The 22231-nt window shown below is 46.1% G+C and overlaps 1 protein-coding gene across 1 annotated transcript in view; it reads right to left on the bottom strand.

Annotated features, from left to right (window-relative positions):
• The window catches only part of XYLT1 (xylosyltransferase 1), a 318736-nt gene that overhangs the window by 26664 nt on the left and 269841 nt on the right, over positions 1–22231 (bottom strand). Inside the window, exons 6-8 of the mRNA XM_057748725.1 lie at positions 21689–21769; positions 6630–6846; positions 3533–3709 (exon numbers count right to left, since the gene is read on the bottom strand). Coding sequence (XP_057604708.1) covers positions 3533–3709; positions 6630–6846; positions 21689–21769 — 475 coding nt within the window. The remainder of the gene's footprint in view (positions 1–3532; positions 3710–6629; positions 6847–21688; positions 21770–22231) is intronic.

Here is a 22231-nt window from a genome sequence, read left to right as displayed (position 1 = left end):
CTCCCAGGTGATTATGCTGCAGTGTTTGAGGGCGATTTATGTAAACCAAATTTTCAAGGATACTATGAGTCCTAGAGAAGAAAGGGACTTATCTAAGATCATACAGCAAGGTAATGACAGAGCCAGGTTCAGATCCAGAGTTAAGGGTTAGAGAAATAAAATACTGAGCACTTGTTATCTACCAGGTCTAAAACTATGGTCTGGGGCAGAAATCAACAAACTTTTTCAGCAAAAGGCCAGACAATGAATATTTCCAGCTTTGCAACAACTCAACTCTGCAGTCGTAGTGTGAAAGCAGCTGTAGACAAATAGGTAAATGAATGGGCATGTGGCTGTGCTCTAAAAGCATGTTATTTACAAAAACATGCAGGGGGCTGGATTTAGCCCCGGGGCTGTAGTTTGCTGACCTCTGGTCTAGAGCTATGGAAACAATTAAAATACAGACCCCTCCCTTGAGGAGCCTATGATCTAGTATAATTATTGACCTTAAGTTGGGTCTAGCATTGTTCTCACTGCAGTGGATTAACAGCAAAAATGACAATAAAAACTCCTGAGCACATGCCATATGCAGTGCACTGCATTTCCTCCTTACCTCTAATCCTCCCAAAAACTCTGCAAAGCAGGTGTTACGATTCCCATTTTACAGATGAGAAAACTGAGCTTGGAGAGGGGAAATGATATGTATTGTACAAACCCACACAGTTGTAACATTTGAACCCAGATCTGATGACTCTAAAACCCAAGCCCTTTCTACTGCATCATCCTAGGATCACACTGCTAGTCGAGTGAACCTGAAGCCCCAATAACAAAAACCCTTGTCAGTATTCGGAACATCCCATCTGCTCTCTGCTTCATGAACCCTTGGAACAGCACCCGCCCACCCCCTTCTCTGTGATGGAGGGGTCAGCTCAGATCTCTTATAGTAGCACTGAAAAGAGTCAGGCCATGTAGATTCAAATCCCCATTCCGCATCTTGCTACCTGTATATGTCTTAGGGCAAGTCATCCAGGGCCTCAGTTTCCTCATCCTTAAAATGGGTGTAATAATAACAGGGGTCCTTAGCACAGAGTCTGGCACACAGTGTCAACAGCTATTATTATGTGGCTATTATCACTGCGCCCTCAAAGCCTGCTACCAGGGGCTTCTAAGCCTTCATCTTCTGGAGGCAGAACCAGACTCAGTGGCAGGGCCTCCTCCTTTCTCCTCCTGAGATTCCTGGATCACAGCTGGGGCTCCTAAAGGACACGTTTCTATATTTATGGTTCTCTCCCCCAGAGTTCTTTCAATAAGAACTCAGAGTTCCTTGCAGACAGCGTTTCTTGAGTCTAGACATTGGCGGGATAGTCTTGATCTTTGTTTACTGTGAATTACAGAGCTGTGCGCACGTGACTCGGTCTCCATGTTAGCTCATCTTTATCAAAGACCACGATGTCCCCAGGATGCTGGGACTAGAATACAAGCGCTGCCGCCCAGGAGTGGCCCAAGAAGGGCAGTGCACCCGAGAATCACCCGGCTTCTTGTCCTAAATGCTGAAGGTCCTTTGCAATGAGGGTGATGATGGTTCCTCTACAAAAGTGGGAATTCTTCTCTTTTTTCCCCTTTTGAATAGGTCAAATATTCCTCTTGCCACCCTGTTTCTGCTTAGCAGATCCTTTCTGCATGGACAATGGAACTAAAATGTCACCCAAGTTCATGCCTCAATTACCATGGATTTGAGGAGGGCCCCTGGGTAGCTCTCAATCTGCCACCCAAAACAGCCTAAAGAATACTTATTGCAACAACTGCTTACGCAGGTGAAAGACCTTAGGTGGGAACGTGAGGGAATATGAATGATGCAATGGAACCTGCTGTGTATTCTGCGCCCAACCAGGCATGAAACCAGGTTGGCAGTGGGGTCTAGTGGAAAAAGGCCAGGTCTGGAACTGGAAATACCTGCGTGGGACCTCCCGCCCTACCCCTCCACTAGCTGCGTGTCCACGGACAAGGAAGTCCGCACCTCTGTGCCTTGGTGTCTCCACCTGCACAACGGAGATGATTTCCACCCAGTGAAGCCAAGGCCAGCAGAGGACCTGACACACAGCCTGGGACAGAGCAGACCCCTATCCCATGCTTCTCAAACAGGAAAGCCTCTCAGCTGCCTGGGGATCTTGTTAATATGCAGATTCTGACTCAGCAGGTCAGGAGCAGCAGAGATTCTGCATTTCTAACAAACTCCCTGGTGATGCTGATGTGTGGACCACACTCCGAGGAGGAGCCAGGCTAAGAGGCTGGAATCTCCATGGGGGCAGCCCCTGTCCTCCCCTGGACATTTCAGTTCTGTGCCAGAGCAAGGCAGCAGGGGTACCTTGGACCAGGTTATCAGCCTGGCCCTGTTGTTCCCCCTCATCCTCCCCGTGTTAGTGGTTTGGGAAGCAGCATATCATTTCCATGTGGTGGCTCTAGTGACCCTCAGAGTGACTTGTTTAACCATCCTGTAGCCTTCTATTTGTGCTCTGGGCTGCAGAGGCGGGGCACGGTGAGGGGAGAGGAGGAAGAACTCGGGTACTGGCCTAGAGGGAGCAGGAGGCATGCTCATGCGGGATGGAAAGAGGTCGCAATCCCGAACAGGTCTGGGGTCCAAGGCACCCCTGGGGCTCACGGGAAGCAGATGCAACACTGGCCACCCTCCTGCCTCTTCTCTCCCCAGAACTGCGAATTGCTGGCCTTGCAGAGATAACATTTCTCCTTGTAACTCCTTTAACGTTCATGGTGGTTTACAAACCTGGCTGCTCATCAGAATTTCTCAAAGTGTAATATATTAAAAATAAAAATTCCTGGACCTCACTGGAGATCAAAAGCTCTCAACTAGGGATGCGTTTGCCCCCAGTGGACAGCTGGTGATGTCTGAAGACATTCCCGGTTGTCATAACTGCAGGGTGCTACTGGGTCTCCACATGGGACATCAGGCAGCATCTGGAGACATCCCTGGTTGTCACAAGGGGGGAGGATGCTCCCGGCATCTAGTGGATAGAGGCCAGGGGTGCTGCTAAACACCCTACAGTCCCCCTCACCACAACATAGAATTATCCAGCCTCAATGTCAAGAGAGCTGAGGCTGAGAAACTCTGCCCTCTAATCAAGTTTGTACCCAGAAATATATTTTTAACAAATATTTCAGGAGATTTTGATTGAAAAGCAGTATAGAGAAATGCATACAAGTATGGCCTTTGGAAACTGATGGGCTATGTGACCTTGCATAAAATTATTGATCTTTCCGTGCCTCAGTTTCCCTATCCTGTTCCTAAAATGGAATAATAATCTATGTATGTGTGTGTGTATGTATGTATGTATGTATCTATCCTCTGAGGCTGTTGAGGGGTTAATGGGTCAACACAGGCAACATGATTAGAACGCCCCTTGCACTGTGTTAGTGATGGATAAACCGTTGACACTGTTACGATTACCATCAACAGCCAGGGTTGGAAAGCGCAGGATCTGCTGACCCACAGGGCTGCCCTGGATGCCCTGGATGCTGGCTGGAAGGCGCGGCTCACCTGGAAGCGGTGGAAGTCCTGCGGCTTGAAGTCATTGGGGGAGCAGCCGCACCAGTCCACGATGTGTTTGTACTGGCACTTGCAGCCCAGCTTGCGGTTCCAGTTGGTGATGCGCAGGTTGTTGTCCACCATGGTGTCGCAGTGGGGGCTGTTCTCCAGGACCGTGTGGAAGAAGGACTGCAGGGGAGAGAGGGGCCAGCCTGAGACCTTGTCCAGCCTCCCTCAAACGGGCTGGGGTGGGGGTCCTTCCCGAGGGCCACCTGACAGTGAAGAGACTCTTTTGGAGACTCAGCTGTCCTCTCTGCAGAAAGGGGTCAGTGCCAGTCCAGGCCAACCCAGGGTACCCTGGAGGTTTTGTCCAGAATGGCTTAATTCTGCTTAGAAGTTACTGCTCTGAATGTTTCTCTAAGATGTCTCTCCCCAGCAGCACAGAAACTGATGTCAAGACATCTCTTATCACCCAGGACATCCTCTGTCCGCTCAGCAGAGAGAGAAAGTCCCTCAGGGTATATCAACACATGGGGACCAGAGGAACACATCGGGACAATTTTCTAGAAAACCCTGGGCCAAAAGGGCTCTTGATTTTGCAAACAGACCTGAAACCAAAGGAATTCAGGTCTGAGATATCTTGAGAAAAAAGACTGAAGCTCAAGAATTTCATTCCTTGGAGAGGGAGGCCAGAGTCATGGATGTCCTCCTGCCAAAGTCACTGGAATAGTGACTACAACACCAGGAGGGGAGGAGGTGGGGTGCAGGGGGGCTTCCCACTGTCCATGGTGCTGAACCAGGTGCCCTAATTTCCCCCATTCCTGAGACTTGGCCAACCTCTGCTAGGCATCTGGGAAAGAGGCAACGTTGGGGGTGGGGGGTGGGGGTGGGGAGACTGACTTCTATTTCAACACTGTTTTATAGCAACCTCAGATACCAGGCAGATAAGTGCTCCCCTGCTCTCTGCCTTCTAGGGGAAGCTGTTGGGGAATACGTGTCTACCTGTTACAAATTTATGGTGCAGCCTTCAGATGTCTTCTAAACTGGTCCCCTGGAGGTGGTCTGAGAGAAAGGCAGAGCAGAGATGCTGGGATGGAGGAGGTGGGATCTAATAGAGATGCTGGAGAGTAAAGTGCCTGTGTGCACTGAGGGGAGGGAGATGGCTGGGACAGAGGGAGCCAGCATTGGGATGGGCACCTTGATTAAAACAACCAAAGCCCCAAAAGTCTCTTCTCAATGGGTGAGTGAACAAAATGAGGCTCTATCTACACCCCAGCTGACCTTCTTGTGATGCTAAATGACATGCCTATGAATCTGCATTTTAAGCTTGAGTAGTCTACAAACCCACCGAGGCACGTGTTCTCCATCAAGCAGTGGGGAAAGTACCCAATTACCGATTGCCCTGTGTCCTTTCGTAATGATACAGAAATTCCCTGCAAGATAATGGATGAGGAGGTGATCGGAATTGAGAGAAAAGGTGATTTTCACTGAAATAGGATTAAACGCTGATTACTTAACATGTGTACAGAATAGCAAGACCTGGCCCAGTGATGACAAGCCTATCATCTCTCAGGGGTGACATGGGCAGTCAGCCTTACTTAGAGTTTGGCCCTGCCCCAGATGTCGGCGAGGGATGTGGAAACCATCAAATGAGTTGTACTGTCTTGTCTGGCCTAGAAACACACAACCTGAGTGGTCCAGAGATGGGGCACAGCCAGGAAGGGTGGGACATTCACAGAAGGTGTTGCAGGCTCAATAGAAACAGAACCAGCTCTGGAACTTCCTGAAATTGGAAATTAGGGGGAACGTGAACGGGAGGTCAGGGAGGTAATCTAGAATCTCTCAGTCCAGGTCTGTTAAGAAGGCTGCTGGCATGTTGGGGGCAACCCTTCAGCACTGAGTCCCTCCCCACTTTCAGACGGGGCTGGGGCTGCTTCAGAAGAGCCTGCAATCTTACACAATAGGACTCCTGAAATGGACTGAATGTTTCTGTCCCCTCAAAATCCATAGTTTGAAATCCTAACCCCTAGTGTGACAGTGTTAGGAGGTGGGGCCTTTGGGAGGTGAGTAAGTCATGAGGGTGGGGTCCTCACCGATGGGATTAGTGCCCTTGTAAAAGGGACCCCAGAGAGCTCCCTCACCCCTTGTCATGTGAGGGCACAGCGAGAACTCAGTAGGCAGTCTGCAACCCAGAGGAGGGAGGTCAGCTGACCACGCTGGCACCCTGACCTAGGACTTCTAGCCTCCAGAACTATAAGTACATCCATTCTATTGTATTTTGTTTTAGCACCCTGAACTAAGACAGTTTCCCATCCTGAGGTCTGTAAAGTGGTGAGAGACTTCCCAGAGCTTTTCAAATACTTCCAAAAGCCAGTGGAAAATGCCGAGTCCCACATTTGCACACCACGGCTGTCAATGCAGGAGGCTAGGGCAAACCCAACAGAAGCCCTGGTGTTGGGATCACTGGACTTTCTGTGGTGACTGAGGAGGCCAGAACTACTGTCTGTCAGGGAATGACAGAATACTATTCAAAATTAGAAAAGGAATTCTTGGTGTTGAAAAGTTATTCCGGGATTGGTGACTGTGGAGGACCTGTCAAAAGTTGATACGGGTGTTTCCTGAATAAGCCAGCACGCACATTCGTGCAGGCTACACGCTACACAACTCTATGGGGTACCATCGACATGGCAGGTATAGAGTTTTGTATTTTTTTAAATAGCAGTTTTCCGGAAAATGGCAATAAAGTGCCTTGTTCTAACAAAATCAGTATATTGTGATGATTTTATGACCAATGGGAGCCAAGAGTCTTGAGGAAGCACTGCCTCTTTTACTTTACACCTTTAAAGACACGATATAGACTGCTGGTGGCAGCACTGTGTATCTAGTCCATACAACTTCAGTGCAGATGGAGGGGAACCAGAGGCCCTGCTCTGACAGCAAGGTCCCTGGTAGCCAATACAGTTCCCCACCTTCTTCTGGAGGTTTGGAGGACAGTGTATTGAACCTAGCGTGGCTTTGCCAAAATTTCAGCAAAAATTCAGCCTCCACTTTGCTCCAAAGGCTAGAGCCAGCCCCTACCTTTCTCAGGAATGTTTTCCTGGTCACTCACCTCGGCAGGAAGCAGGGTGTAGGAGTAGAATTGCTTCATTTTGGTCACCAGATCGTCTGTGGAGAACGTCACGTACTCTACAAACTTCCGGTTTAGCAGGAACCAGTCTGAGCCGCCATCCACGGCAATGCCCTCTGGGATCCGGCGGTCCCCCAGGCGCCACATGTGGGCGTCACACTCCAGGAAGAGCCGGTCCAGGCCCTGTTTCCGGATGAACCTGGGAAGACAAGGTAGCATTTAGCCCTGAAAGAGCTCCACCCAGAGACGGAATGAAATGGTACAACCTTGGCAATAAAGGCATTTTTTGAGCACTTACTGTGTGCTAGATCCTGAGCTAAGGGCTGTGTGCAGCTTCTCACTTGATCTTCACAAGTGAGGCTGGTCTCTATCACCTTATGAGGCAGGTACTATTATTATGCCCATTTTACAGATGAGGACACAGAAGCTTACAGAGCTTAGGAGACTCGTCCACCTTGCACAATTAGGTGGCAATGGTCATCTGCTACATCTTCTTCCTCTTTAGAGAACTTTTGAAATCACCTATTCATGCCATGGATGCCGTGGCAGTTTGGGGAATACAGCCCATGGACCCTCAACTCAGAATAATGCTTTTATTTTTTTAATTTAAAAAATTAATTAATTAGTAAATTAAGTATAGTTGATTTACAATATAGTGTTAGTTTCAGGTATACAGTAAAGTGATTCAGTTATATATAATATATATATATTTCAGGTTCTTTTCCTTTATAGGTTTTTGCAAGATATTGAATATAGTTCCCTGTGCTATACAGTAAATCTTTTGGTTCATCTATTTTATATATAGCAGTATGTATCTGTTAATCCCATACTTCTAATCTATCCCATTGTAGAAGAGCGCTTTTAAATGCATACAACAAAAACACCCAGAGTTACAAAATATTTCCAAAAATACAAAAGTGATGATATAGTAACTCATGTGATTCTTGATTCACACATTAAAGAGATGATTACAAAATATTTTTTAAAACACCAAATTTATGAAAATTACACGTTTCCTTTTTAACACATTTAATAACAAGATCTTGTAGTAGGTCTGAAAACTACTGTAACTTTGAAGAAGAGGTGACTATAAATGACATTTAGAAGTGGAGGCATTGACTATAATGTGATTGGAAAATGTGTGACTCCTGGGACTTCCCTGGTGGTCCAGTGGTTAAGGCTCCACGCTTCCAATGCAGGGGGCACGGGTTTGATCCCTGGTTGGGGAACTAAGATCCCACAGGCCGTGGCGCACAGCGAAAAAAAGAAAAAGAAAAAAAAGAAAATACGTGATTCCTAACAGTACCTGCTAATACTGTGGTGGCTTGTCACCCTACATTTAGCCTACATTTAGCTAGATTTCAGTTAGAGTTTAGTGCAAGTGAAGCTCATTTTCTTCCTATTCAGTCACAGACCCCTGAATTCTATCCATGAACCTCAGATGAATAACTCCTGCTGTAGGACACACACACACACACACACACACACACACACACACACGGGATTCTGCAAGGCAGGCAGGGTGGAATTGTCATTTCCTAATCAAAGGTCAAAGAGCTGGTAAGGTGAGTGTGTTGGGAGGGTGGACAGAGCTAGGGCCAAGCTTTCTGGCCCAAACTCAGTTCATTTGCAGTTAGCATTAATTTCACACCTACAACATGTCAGGCACGTGCTGGCCCTGGTGGGAGGCATGGAGAAGTGAGGAGGGTCCCTGCTCCTCGGGAGCTGGTTATCTTGTTGGGAGCTTATAGCCTATAGGCCTCCTGACCCAGGGATCTTGCTGCTCCTCCAGCTCATACAACATAAAATCAGCCATTTTAAAGCATGCAACTCAACGGCATTAGTTCATTCACAATGCTGTGCAATCATCATCTCTATCTAGTTTCAAAATATTTCGCCACCCCCATAAGAGGTCCCCATCCTTATCAGCAGTTACTTCCCATTCCCCTCCCCTCCAGTCCCTGGTAATCCGTCTGTGGGTTTACCTACTCTGGATATTTCATATAGATGGAATCACACAAGGTGTGGCCTCTTCCACCTAGCAGCGTGTTTTCAAGCTTCCTCCACATTGTAGCACATATTGGTACTGCATTTCCTTGTGTCTGTCTGCCCAGCATCCGTTCCTTGCTTTTCTGGGAACTGCACCTTGATTTTATTTTGGACAGTCACTCGCCCTCAACTCTCAGTTCACGTGGTTTGCCTTACTCCCAACACCAGGGGTGGAAACATGACTCAGCCTAGCCTGGTCAATCAGAGTAGTCCACCTGCTTGGCTACCATAATTGCTTCAGGGATGGGAGAGCAACTCAAGCTGAGTCTGAGACTGCGTTCTGGATCTTTTGCTGGAAATACAAGGAGGGCTTTTCTAGGGGATTTTTGTCTGGAAGAATGTAAGCTGAGGGCTGCTGGCAGCCATCTTATCACCATGAGTATAGAGGTTGTCTGATCATGCAGATTACGAGAAGAGAAGAGAAAAGAAGAGAGGAGAGGAGAGGAGGAGAGGAGAGGAGAAGAGGAGGAGAGGAGAAGAGGAGGAGAGGAAAGGAGAGGAGAGAAGAGGAGAGAAGAGAGGGAGAGAGCAAGGGTGGGAGGGAAGGAGGAGGAGGAGAGAGAGAGGCAGAGACAGAGACAGAGACAAAGAGACAGACAGACAGACAAAGCCCTGATGGCTCTGCTTGAGACCCTGGATCTTGCTGTCCCTGACTCACCCCCAGACTTACCAGTAATGTGCTTAAGGCATTTTGAGATGGGTTTCTGACACTGGCAATTGAAGAAGTCCTGGCTAAAACATTCCTGAACAATTTCACCTTTATCACTACTGAGATGGATGCAAATGTTCTTAGGCTCCAGAGAGGGGAGGTAGCCATGGCTGTGGCACATTTATGTCACCTCTTCCACTAGGCCAGGCTGCATCCCCCACTGTGCGTCTAGATGTCTTTGTGTCTCCATGGCAGACCTCATCTCTGTCTTCACATTAGAGTTACCTGTCTCTTCCAAGGTAGATGCTGTGCTCGCGAGAACTGACCCTGGCTTCCTCCTTTCTGCCTAACTTACAGGTCCTGGAACAGTGTAAGGCAGCTACAGGATATAGAAGCTGGAGACAGTCCCACCCTGCCGGTCACGCTGAATTCTAGAAAGAATCTCTCCCACTGGGCTTCCCCTCAATCCACTGGAGGGAACTGCCTCAAACCTCACTAATAAACCCACATCCCTAGCATTTTCTTCTGTGTAAATAGAGGACCTGCCCCTAGACATTAGTCACTCATTGAGCACAGTGGCGTAATATATTTAATTCTTAACAAAATCGATGCTAGTATAATAAAAATGGGGATGACGATGTTGGTGGTGAACAGACTTAATTCTGCTAAAATGTGCTTTTCATCTACATCACAGTGTGGCTCTACCAATAGTCAGCTGGGTGAGTTTGGAAAATGAAGACCTTGATTCAGTTTCCCCCATGGAAAGATGACAAAGTTGGGCTAGGTCTAGGTTATAAAATTAAATGCTGACAGGGGTCAGACAAATAATGTAGGTGTGTGAGGCGGGTTGAGTTTAAGATAAATTATAGGTGGAGTTAGCAAAGATGTAGAGAATGCATTTTCTGAAAAACACTCAAATCCCTTTAAAAGAGCATTTCTGGCTAAATAAGACAGATCTCTAGGCTGAATCCAGTCCACAGGCCACCAGTCATAATAACGCTGGCTTAGGTAATCTTTAAGGTACTTTCCAGCCGTGACATTCTCTAAGTCACTATGTTATACCCAGGAAGAGGTGTGGAGCAAACATTAGATGCATGGGAGCCCAGAGAAGGCTGATGACTTTTCTGAGGACACACACAAGGACAGAAGCCAACCAGAAGACCCAAGTGTCCAGCATCCCTGGTCCTGTTCTTTCCCTAATACATCTTTCCAAGTGCAAAATCCACGTTCGTTAGCAAAGCCATGTACTCTCTGGGGAGTGAGCTGGCGAAGGGTTTTCAATACACTCACCATAGCACTCACAGACACCACACTTGGCTCTAAGTGATCCACTGAAGGAATCCACTGAGTCTGGGAAAATAAAATCCTACCTCGACTCTGGCTGGTGCCAATTATAGGATAATGCCCAGTGGGTAACACTTAACTGTACTTAAAACTTTAAATTGTAGATACTTTATATCAAAACTTGCATGGTAATCAAGACCAGCTGAGAGCAAGAAGAGAGCACGAGAAGAAATAAAGGTGGGACAACTTGCAAAATTTTTCTTCCCGTGGACCAGTTTTAAATTTTATGTTCCATTAGATGGGATAACAGCATCATCTTGCAATTTTAATCTGATGTCCCAGACCGCAATATCCAAATACAATATTTATGCAGTAATCTCCAAAATGAAATATTCATGGGGTTGGGAGATTGGCTGCTGTATTTACTGCCTTCAAAAACTGATAAGATGCAAACGCATGCTTGGGTTAATTATGAGTACACAGAGACCACAGATTGCCTAGGTCTCAGACAGGGGCTACCAGGAACTCAGGTCTGCACTGGGAGAAGGTGGCAGAGGCCCAGAGTCTAGGTGTCTAGCAGGTGAAAAGAATCAGCTGTTTCGGCAGTGATTTGCTTTTTATTCTTCCCTGTGGATATACCACAACTCGAAAAGGTAAAGGTTGGAAACCAAGGCAAGTTCGTGAATGCCTGGGTGAGTCTTTTCATCAACGCTGGCTCACCAGGAAAAGAGGCACAGCTCTCTCACCTGAGGGGTGGAGGGAAGATTTGCAGCAATGGGCCCAGTGCACAGACGGTGACCAATGATGCTGTCCTCCCTTCAGTTTTGTTTCTAGTTGACCTGGTTACCTGGTAAACTGGGGTCAACAGGTGATGCCATAGAAGAGCAGACATGAAGAGGATCTGGTACCAAAGCTGCCTCTGTTTTCACTGAGATGTGGGGCTGGCTTAACCTCTCTGAATACCAGTTTCCTCACCTGCAGGATGAGCCCCATGACACCTGTCCCAACAAGCTCCCGAAACAGCAGCAAAAGTGTGGTGGGTGATGTTTACAAAGGTCCTTGCAAAGTGTTTAGTAAACATTCTTCACCCCAGCAATGGACTGATTCAACCATCAGTTCTTTTTTTTCATAGAGATAATATCCCTCCCCAATCCTCCTTTTGTGTTTTATTTTTCTCCACAGCACTTTTCACTTTATAATATTATATACAAAGTATTTATTTAGTTTATTGCCTATTTCTACTACTGGATGTAAGTGCCAAGAAGGCAGAGATTTTTGTCTATTTTTGATCATTGCTGTATCCCTAGAGCCCAGAACAGTGCATAGCATACCTAGCCAGTGCTCAATAAATATTTACTGAATGAATGCATAAAGGGAAGAGTAACCACTGTGACAGTCAGGCAGTCAGGAAGCAGCTGCCATTAGTTAATCAGGCGTCAGATTTTTCTAACACACATTCGACAGATGAAGGAATGAAATCACAGGAAGGTTAAGTAATTTCTCCAAAGTCACACAGCTCACAGGCCTGGACTCGAGTCAGGTCTGAATGAATCCAATGCAAATACTTAACTACTTTGCCATTCTCCATCCCAATTCGCTGGGGTCCCTCCAAAAGAACCCCAATGAAGGATCTGAGAACTTCTACCTCATTAAAAAGACACTGCCCAGAAATGAGTGAATCAAGACAAAACAGCTCACCGCTGGTTGCAAGAGGCTTTCTGCCGGACCTCACAGGACTTCTGTTTTCAGAACTAGTTACTTAAAGGCAAACATGGAATCATTTGCATTAGCTTTTACCTCCTGGGCTCTCAGGGATGGTTTGCCTTCCTGAGATTTTTCTCAGCTGCCACAATATGGGACAAAGTCATAGCTAAATATGATTCTACTGGGATGTCACAAGGACCAAATCGACTCAGTAGAGCATCAAAGGAAATCAGATGGAGAGTGGTGAGGGATCCTGAGGTCAGTTAAGAAAGTATCTGTAGCCTTTGAAAATGGCCTCAGAAAAGGCAGACAATGAAGAAGTCTCTTAATTCAGTTAATTCCCTGGCTACAGTCTTGGCATATTCATGAAGGGTGGAATTATTCCAGAACTGTCTTGTCCTATAATGAATTCTGAAAGGAAGAACTCTGCCCCTCAGATTTTACAGCATGTCTGAGCAAGAAGGAATCTCAGCAATCAGCTAATATAACTAATTTTATAGATAAAACCCCCCAACACACTGAGACTCAGGATGTATGGTCCAAAGTCATACAAAGTCACACAGCCTAGAAAAATATCTCCTTTTCTTCTCTTTTCCTGTCCAGTGGTCTGTCACTGAACCCAGATTACTCCGTTAGCATAAGTACAACCTAAGCATTTTAGGTTAAAAATAAAGTCATGGAACAAAGCATGAAAACACAGTGTATGGAATCAGCCAGCTATGTGAAGGGGGTCACACACAAAAAAAAGGGCTTTGGGCTCTGGAGCCAGAATATTTGGTACGAGTCCTGGATCTGCCACTAACCTTGGGCGACCTGAACATGGGATGCCTCAGCTTCTTACATGGAAACTGGTGATTATTATAATACCTGCCTCACAGAGTTTAAATGAGATTATACTATATACGCAGACAGCTTAGCACAGTGCTCAGCACTTAGCAAGTGCTTAGTAAACATTCACCAAGAAGCTTAACATTTTTCCTTCATCAAGCTAGAAAATTAAAATTTCTATCTCTCCTCTCCTCTATTCTGGGATGTGGTAGAGGGGCATGTGTAGGGTATCTCCAGGGCTAAGGAGAAACCCTTTATGTGCTGAAAAGCAATGCCATTTCAGCACCAAGGACAGAAGCCCAAAGCCCCCTACAGTGAGCACATCTCCTGCAATTATTTTAGTTCAGCAATGCCCATGGTTGTGGTGGCAGAGGTGACAAGCATCAAGGGCACCCTGGTTCTGTCTGAGAACCAAAAATACAAAACCCTCCCATCTTTCCAAGGCACAAGTCAGTGAGGATTCAGGTTGCTGGATTCCCAGGTTGGCAGCTCCCCAGGGGCTCTGCTGGCCATCTTGCACATGCCCAGTGTGGGTTATGCCCCTACCCAACCTGTGCTGGATCCAGCTGTCAGCCCCTACTCTGCAGTAGCTGGAGAGCAAAAGGGCTTGGGGCATTTGCTCATTCAGTAGCTCTCCAAGTCTATATGCTAAGAATATGGTTGTGAAGAAGACGGACATCATCCCTGTTCTCTCTCTTCAAGGATGAGAGAGAAAACAATAATATTTACCATTTATTGAGCACTTGCTACTTTCTAGGTCTTGTTCCTTGCACTTAATATACAGTATCTCATTTAGTCTTCATCACAATCCCATGAGGATTCATTTTACGAACGAAGGAACAAAGCCACAAAGAGGTTAAGTAATTTTCCCAGGGCTACACAGCTGGTTAGTGGCAAGGGAGGGGTTCAAACCTTAGCAGTCAGGCTCTGGGTTCCACGCTCTTAGCCACAAGCTATAACGCTGCTCTAATAAATAAGTCAGTAGTCATAAAGAGCTACAAAACACGTGAATATGTAATTAGATGTTTGTGATAAGTGTTATACACGAAAACTGAGAGTGCAATGACAGAAAATAGAGACAGGCACTTAATTAGTGAAGACTGCTGGGCAAGCCGTTGCTGAGGAGGTGGTATTGACAGGAAGGATGAGAAGGAATCGGTCATCTGGAGAGTGGTGGGGAAGAGCTTTATAGGAGACAGAAACAGCATGTGCAAGAGCCCCAGGGAAGGAAAAGAAGCTAAAGTGGTGGGAGTGAGAGCTGCAGGGAGAGGCTCAGCTTCACCGCCTCACTCAAGAGGAGCCCAGACACAGGAGAGGCAGACTCTCACCTGACTGGTGGAAGGAGCATACTGTCCATAAGAACACATGGCGTGGACATGGCAGGAAACTCCACAATGGACATACTTAGGGAATCAGTGCAGCATGATGGCTAGGAGTGTAGACTCTGCAGTCAGACTGCCTGGGTTCAAGTCTGTCTCCCCATCCCTAAGCTGCGTGTTGTTTAATCTCTCTAGCCTCAGTGTTTCCATCTAGAAAATGGGCATGATAATGATTACTATTACATCATGGGATTGTTGTGAGAACTGAAAGAATGAATATCTATAAGGCATTCGGGACAGTCTCTGGCGCACAGTAAAACCTTATCATTACACACAGCCTGGGCGAAGAAAGTTGACTTGGGTTTGACATTCAGGAATGGAAGAAAAGTCAGCCTGAGCAGAAATGCAGAGTCAGGGACCCAAATCCCAGAAATGAGAATCCCGGGCTTGGTGACCCATGCTCTTCACAACACTCAGGGCCCGAATAGGCTTGTACCTCCAAAAGTCTAAATGTCTGTTGAGGGCTAATTGGTTTCCCCCATTTCACACTTATTTAAAAACCACGTCTGTTGCGTTGTGTTCTGACTGTAAACATAACACAGGTCCTCCTCAGGCATGGAACACAAAAACAAAGGAAATAAAAAATCATCCTCTTCGTCTCAGAGATGACACCGCACATACTTTCCTTCTAGTCTTTGGTCTAACTTCGACACGTATTGCTTTGAAAAGAGAAAAGTTCTAAAGCTGGCCTCAAAATTCACGCGGAGGCCCACAGAGTGTCTGTGTACACAGCTTTGTGTGGGTGCCTGCGTGATACTAAGCTTGATTTTGACATGGCTGCCGTAACTGGATTAAATAAAGTGAACATGCAAACAGGGATAAACTCACTGGTTGGGTTTAAGAAAAGCAGAAGGGAAATGCAATCTGCTTTCCCCACTGGAGATGAGATATTAATTATCTCCTCCCATCAATCATGGTGCTACAAGACAGATGGGGAGAGAGCTCTTCTCTTGATAAGCAAGTTGGCACCAAAGGGCCTCCTGAAAGCAGATTTGCTTGGAGGAGGTTCCTGGCCAGGCTCTCGATGGATTTGCCAACTTCTGGTTAAACAGTTGCCTGTTTATACATCAAGGGAAGTTTGGGCCTGAAGATTAGTTCAATGTCAGAAAGAGAGGAGCTCAGCTGCCTTTCTGGTGCCCAGTCAGGGGCGGCCGCCTCTGGCAGGTGGGTCCCAGACCTGGGAGCAGGAAGAAACTTGTTTATCTGCTTCTGGCTTCTGACCTGAGGGCTGGGACCCCTCCTAGCTTCCTTCTGGTCTAGCCTTCTTACATTTGAAATGCTAGTTGTTTCTCTAAGGGTTGTAGAAAATGTTTCTAAACTGTTAATCATGTGTATACACACCATCTTCAAGGCTTTTCCATCACTGTCACCATCACCACCATCACCACCACCACCATCAACTGTATAAGCATAACTAACTATTCCAGGAGCTTTCCCACACATTCACTTGTTTAATTCCTGCAGCAACTCTAATGAGGTTGGTTTTCTTTTTTTCTTTTCATTTTTTTGTTTATTATAGCCTTCAAGCTTTTTAAAAAAATTAATTAATTAATTAACTTTTATTTTTGGCTGCGTTGGGTCTTTGCTGCTGTGTACGGGCTTTCTCTAGTTGCCATGAGCACGGGCTACTCTTCGTTGCAGTGCACAGGGTTCTCATTGTGGTGGCTTCTCTTGTGGAGCACGGGCTCTAGGTGCACAGGTTCCAATAGTTGCGGCACTTGGGCTCAGTAGTTGTGGCTTGCAGGGTCTAGAGCGCAGACTCGGTAATTCTGGCACACAGGGCTTAGTCGCATGTGGGATCTTCCCAGACCAGGAATCGAACCCATGTTCCCTGCATTGGCAGGTGGGTTCTTAACCACTGCGCCACCAGGGAAGTGCCAAATGAGGTTGGTTTTATTTTCATCACTCCCATTTTACAGATGAGGAAACTGAAGCACAGGTAATTGATGTAACTTACCCAAGGTCACACACCCAGTGAGTGCTTAGTGTGTGAACCCTGGCAGTCTGGTTCCAGAACCTGGATTCTTAACTGCTATGCTACAGGTTTTATGATGTCCATATGAGACTTCCCTTAATATTTCTTTTCGAAATCAACTTTAGACAGCTTCAACTGTTTTCCTTTAAACTTAGTCCTACTTTAAGCATCACATCCATAAAGTCATGGATTAGATGAGCTAATGACATAAACATTTATTGATACACATAAAATCAATACTAAGGCTCCCATGATGCCCATTTTTGAACTCACCAACATAATCTCACATATCGCTGGTGGACTGTGAACACACTGTGGTACAGGCTGACTCTAGAAAGTAGGGAAGGACTGATTTTCCTCCCTTATTCATTTAAAAAATGATTCTGCTTAAAATGAGCAGTTTTGCTCTTCTCATCCACACACCCCAAGAAATTAAAGCAACAAGTCCTCTCAAATGCAGTCACCAATCATGGGGTGATAAAAGTCAGACCTAACCAGACTCCAAGCCCAGCTGTGTGGAACCCTGAGCAAGTGAAAGCAACTCTGCAAGGCTCAGTTGTACTCATCTCAAAAATGGGATAACATACTCGAAAGCACCTGGCTCGGTACTTCCTGTGGTCAGCGAGGATACTCAGTCCTCCACAATCCCCACATCACTGAGTGGATCTTATAAAGATGAGGACACAGAGGCATGCAGAATCGAAGGCATTTGTCAAAGTTCCCCAGCTGCCACATGGCAGAGCTGGGATTCTGGCTCAGGTGTCTGACTTCAGTGCCCATGCTCTTACCACAACACTGCACTGCGCCCCAGACCTGAGCACTGGGGTCCTGGTGACCTTGATTTATTTGGAGAACTCAGACCAACCAAGGCTGGGAAAGTCTCAGAGGAAACTCTATTCCAGCTGAGGGAAGTGATCTTCCCTTTCCATCTCCCTGTAAGGCGCCTCTGCTCACACGCTGGGACTTGATCAGGCTGCCGGGACTCGGGAAACTTCTCCGAAGCTCCCTGAGCAGAGCCCAGGAGTTCCTGAGGATGCCTGCCAAGACTTGCTTATTCAGGGCACCTGCTTCTGCTAGCCCTGCAGAGGTTATCTGGGAAAATGATAAGTGTGCTACACAGCTTTCAATATATCTAGTTACTTCATTGTTGGAGGAAAACAAGGAAATACGGTGAACACAACACTCCCCTTCATTTAATTACACAGACAGTCAGGACCAATTTGGCAGCTATTAAAATACCAGTTTGCCTTTATGCCACCTCTTAGCAGCGGGAGCTGGAAGTCCAAATTGGCTGCTAAAGGCTGGAGTTTGGGACAGAAGGTCAAAACTACTATTAGGAACCACATGGAATTAAAAACTGAGGCACCCTGCGGCCTATTTTATATCTCACTGCTTGTTTTGTTCCTCTCCACCTCTCTGACTTTGAAACTCTCGGCCTCTGTCACATCGTTTTTGCAAGGGCTGGTCCCAAAGTATGGAGCGTCAGAATGGGAGGGCATCTGGAGACCGTCTCATTCAACCGCTTTGTTTTACAAAGGGAGAAAATGAAGCCCAGAGAAGTAGAATAGCTGCCTCAGAGCCCCCAGCATATTGGAGGAAAGCAGGACCAGAATACAGAGAGGCTGTGTCATGCAGGGATGCTGTGCTTGGCCTCTGGGGACACACTCAACTAGGTCTGAGTCCTAGCCCTGTCCTAGTTGCGCGAGCTTAAGCAAGTTACTTCACTTCTCTGAGTCTCAGTTTCCTTATCAGTAAAATGAGGCTAATACGTTGAGATGGGTCACCATTTGGAGCCAGAAAATTAAACCAACACAGAGGGAAAGAGAACTAATAGAAGTTAAGTTAATGGGTGAGGGTGGTCAAAAGGTACAAACGTCTAGTTATAAAATAAATAAGTTCTGGGCATGTAATGTACAGCACGGTGACTACAGTTAATAATACCATATTGTATATTTGAAAGTTGCTACGATCTTAAATATTTTTATCACAAGAAAAAAGATTGTCATTATGGGTGGATGTTACTAGATTTATTGTGGTGATCATTTTACAATATATACATATATTAACTCGATATATCATATACCTGAAACTAACATGTCAGTTATATCTTAATTAAAAAAAAAGATTCCTGCCAGTGTATTACTTGGCTATTTGATGTGATATGTTTATTTTATTTTAACCCTCTCCAGAAATGATAAGAAATAATTAAACAGCCCCCCCCCCCCCAAAAAAAAAGAACTAACAGAGTCTGGGCTTGATGGTACCATTTGACCTGCTTGATTCAGCTATGTCTGAAGTCAGATACAAATGTTTTAGTTGCATCACCCAATAACTTCTTTTACCCTTTAAGCAAGTTTGAGCTGAGTTTCTATCACTTCCCACCAAAAAAAGTCCTTCCTAACACACCATCAGTGCAAAGCCAGAGGTAAGCCCCACCCAGGCTGCACCCATGGGAGACACAAGGGAAGACGGGCATGGCTAGGTTTGTTCACGCAGCAGGTGAGGCCTCAGCTGACAAGGAGGAGATAGTCGCCGCTTGTGGCTCATTTTACTATTAAACTAATTCCAAATTACTGCCCTTAATTCATCGAAGTGAGAGAATCCCAGCTGAGGACTCATGCATGAGTGTTGGAACTTGTGAGCTGTTTTGCCCAGAGAGCCTTGGGTTTTAGGGTTTTAGGGGGAGGTGCAAGCAACATCTCCTTAGCCTGCATCTTTATCCTGCCCTTCAGCCTGCTGTACCATTTGGGTACCACTTGTCAACTGCTGATGCACATCAACTGGACAAGATGTACTCACAAACTTGGAGGCACAACTCTGGCCTACACACCATCTATTTATTTCTCCCACCTGCAGTATTTTAGTCCAATGTTTATCATGGCAATGACATCATCACTACCACCACCACCACCACCATTATCATCTTCATAGGGCATTCATGATATGCCAAATGCTTTATGTACATCATCTCACTTAATCCTTCCAACAATCTCATGAGTGTAAGTCCATTAATATTTCCATTGTACAGAAAGGGAACAGGCTCTGAGAGGTTAAGTCACCAGTCCAATGCAACACAGCCAGGACGTGGTAGATCAGAACTCCAACCCAGGAGGTATGACCTCAAAAACTCATGATTTCAACCTCTGTGTTGTACCCAGTTCATAGCACAGGGCCTGGAAATAGCAGACAGAGAATAAATATTGAGTAGGCTGAAACAACAACACTAGGTTGGATGTAATTCAGACACAAGTCTCCCAACTTGCAGCAGATTCCTTTCTCATGCTGCGACTTTGCACAAAACATGTATTATAAGTTACCTGGAAGGGAAGAAGGGTCTTCATTCTCTACCTAAGGGTGGGGACACCAGCACCTGGGCTAGTTCTGATAACTTACCACCTCCATGGAATCTTGTTCAGCTCCACTCTGCTTCCATGGCCTTTGGGGCCAGAGAACTGGGTTCAAATTCTAGCACTTACCATCTGTGTGACTTTGGGAAAATCACTGGGGCTGTCAAAGTTCCCCTTTCTTCTTTTGACAAATGGAGATAATAAGACTTATTTCTGTACTGAGTGACTGTAAGAATCAAGTTGGATCTTGTGTGAAAGGGGCCTAGCAGAGCAATGGGCACTTAGTAGGGACACACTACACTATATGGCTGTAATTCTTCTTTATTCACCCAGACCCCTCCAGCTTAGTGGCCAGAACACGCTATGCTGCTCTGTGCTAATTTATAGAGCATCTTCAAGTCTGCAGGCTCCTTTAAATGTAAAGAATGCAGGCTGTCAGTAGGACAGGACCAATCTGGAAATAGACAGCTGGATGAAATCAAAGTTAAAATTAAGGAAAATGATACAACCCAAGGATTCTGGGGTTACTTCTCTAAAGCTCAGGAAATGGGGCCCACTGTTTGTTTCTGTCCCTCCCAGCTGTGGACATCTGGGTACAGCGGATCACAGAGCTGGCTAAAAAGACACCTCCATTGGCACTGGCAGAGAACACCTACAGCAGAGATGGCAAACTGAAATGCCAGCGGGGTCAAGTAGGGGAGAGGGCAGAGAGGACTGCAGAGACCTGTAGAACATGGGCTCTGTCTAAGATCCAGATGATAACTTCCATGAGAAAATTCAGGCACAGATTTAGTGGACCTTTGGATCTTTTAAGATGAACTGGAAATCTGGATTTCCATGGGAAATATTGCTATTTTTAAATGGGGCTATTAATTTTCAAATGAAGCACCTGAATTAAACGAAGCAAAACCAGCATGAAGGCCAAACAAAACATGTTAATGTGCTAAAATTATCCCGTGATCTGCGAGACTAAGCTCTGAGAGCAATGCCAGGAAAAGGCTCTAAGACGGCGGAGTGATCCTGGGTGGGTTTGTAAAGATGTTTTATGGTTTTACGTCGGGATGGTGGAGTGGATCATGTGATCTCTCCTACAGAGGGCGCTCAAGACTGTATCCCTTCTAGCGGATCTCAGGCCACAGAGATTTAGACTCAGCTTAAAGCGGGACTGTCGTGACACTGTTTGGCTTTGTTCAGTTTAAGTGAGAGAGGCACGATAGATCCAGGTTGGGCATCTGGTGCCTCAAATCCCTGCCAACATCTTGGACAGCAAGAGTGAGGGCACAGTGCTGGGAGTTGGGATACTTGAGTTCAACTTCATGCTGGCATGAGACTCTTTCCTGCTAGAAAGTAAATTCCATGAGAGTGAGGGTTTCGTCTTTTTCACCTCTAGAAGGGTGCCTGGCACCTGCTTGGCACTATGTGAATATTTGCTGAATGACTGGCTGACTGAATGAACAATCTGGGGACATCATTTACTTAAACTATGGGCCTCAGTTTTCCTACCAATAAAATGGGTATTAAAATAGCTACCCCCAGGTTTCCTCAAAGGACGGGCACAATGAGATAACGGACTCATGAAACTGCTTGGGGAAAAGGGCGTAAAGGCCTATGGCATGATGAGACACATTCGCTGTTATCTCTGATCCTGGCTGGCAGGAGAGACCACTTTAGACCCTACATAGAAAAAGCCAAGGCCCACCTGTGCCATGCCTCTCCCACCCTCAACTTTTCTCTGGCTGCATCAAACCAGCCTAGAAGGAAGCCCCCAGATGAACATTCAGATTTTCATTTCCCTTTTGCACAAGCGTAGGAGCAGGATATACTACCTTGCATTGTCCCGGCCATGTGACTTCAAGAAATTCATATCTCGGTATCGGGAGAGAAATGCCACCAGCTGGTCATTTGTCCTGTGGAAGCAAACCAAGAGGAAAGTCAGGGTCCTCCGGAGACATGGAGATACTGTGTCCTGGTTCCCTTCTTTGTCACAGAAACCTGGTCCCCTCCTTCTTTCACACCATGCAGGTGGATAAGGCATCTTCTTTTACGTGTCGCCATCACTGAGCATCCCACAGCACACTAAAAGGGACTGTTTGTGTGTTTGTCTCCTACATACTCCATGTGCTGTGAAGTCCTTGAGAATATGCATAATATCTTATTTGTTTTGGAATCCCCAGAGCCCAGCACTGGGTTTGGCAAACAGTAAGGCATCAATGAATAGTTCAATGCCAGATACAGAGTAACCTCAGTGTCTTTGCACTTGTTGTGCCTGGGAAAGTTTGCCCCATATCTTTCCCTGTCTGCTCGTATCATCCTCTTCTCCTTTCAAATGTCAACTCTTCAGAGAAGCGTTTTTTAGCCGCGCAACCTAA

This window comes from Hippopotamus amphibius, chromosome 9 (genome assembly GCF_030028045.1).
Source record: "Hippopotamus amphibius kiboko isolate mHipAmp2 chromosome 9, mHipAmp2.hap2, whole genome shotgun sequence".
In the NCBI taxonomy this organism is placed as follows: Eukaryota; Metazoa; Chordata; class Mammalia; order Artiodactyla; family Hippopotamidae; genus Hippopotamus; species Hippopotamus amphibius.
This window is presented reverse-complemented; position numbering and strand designations above follow the sequence as displayed.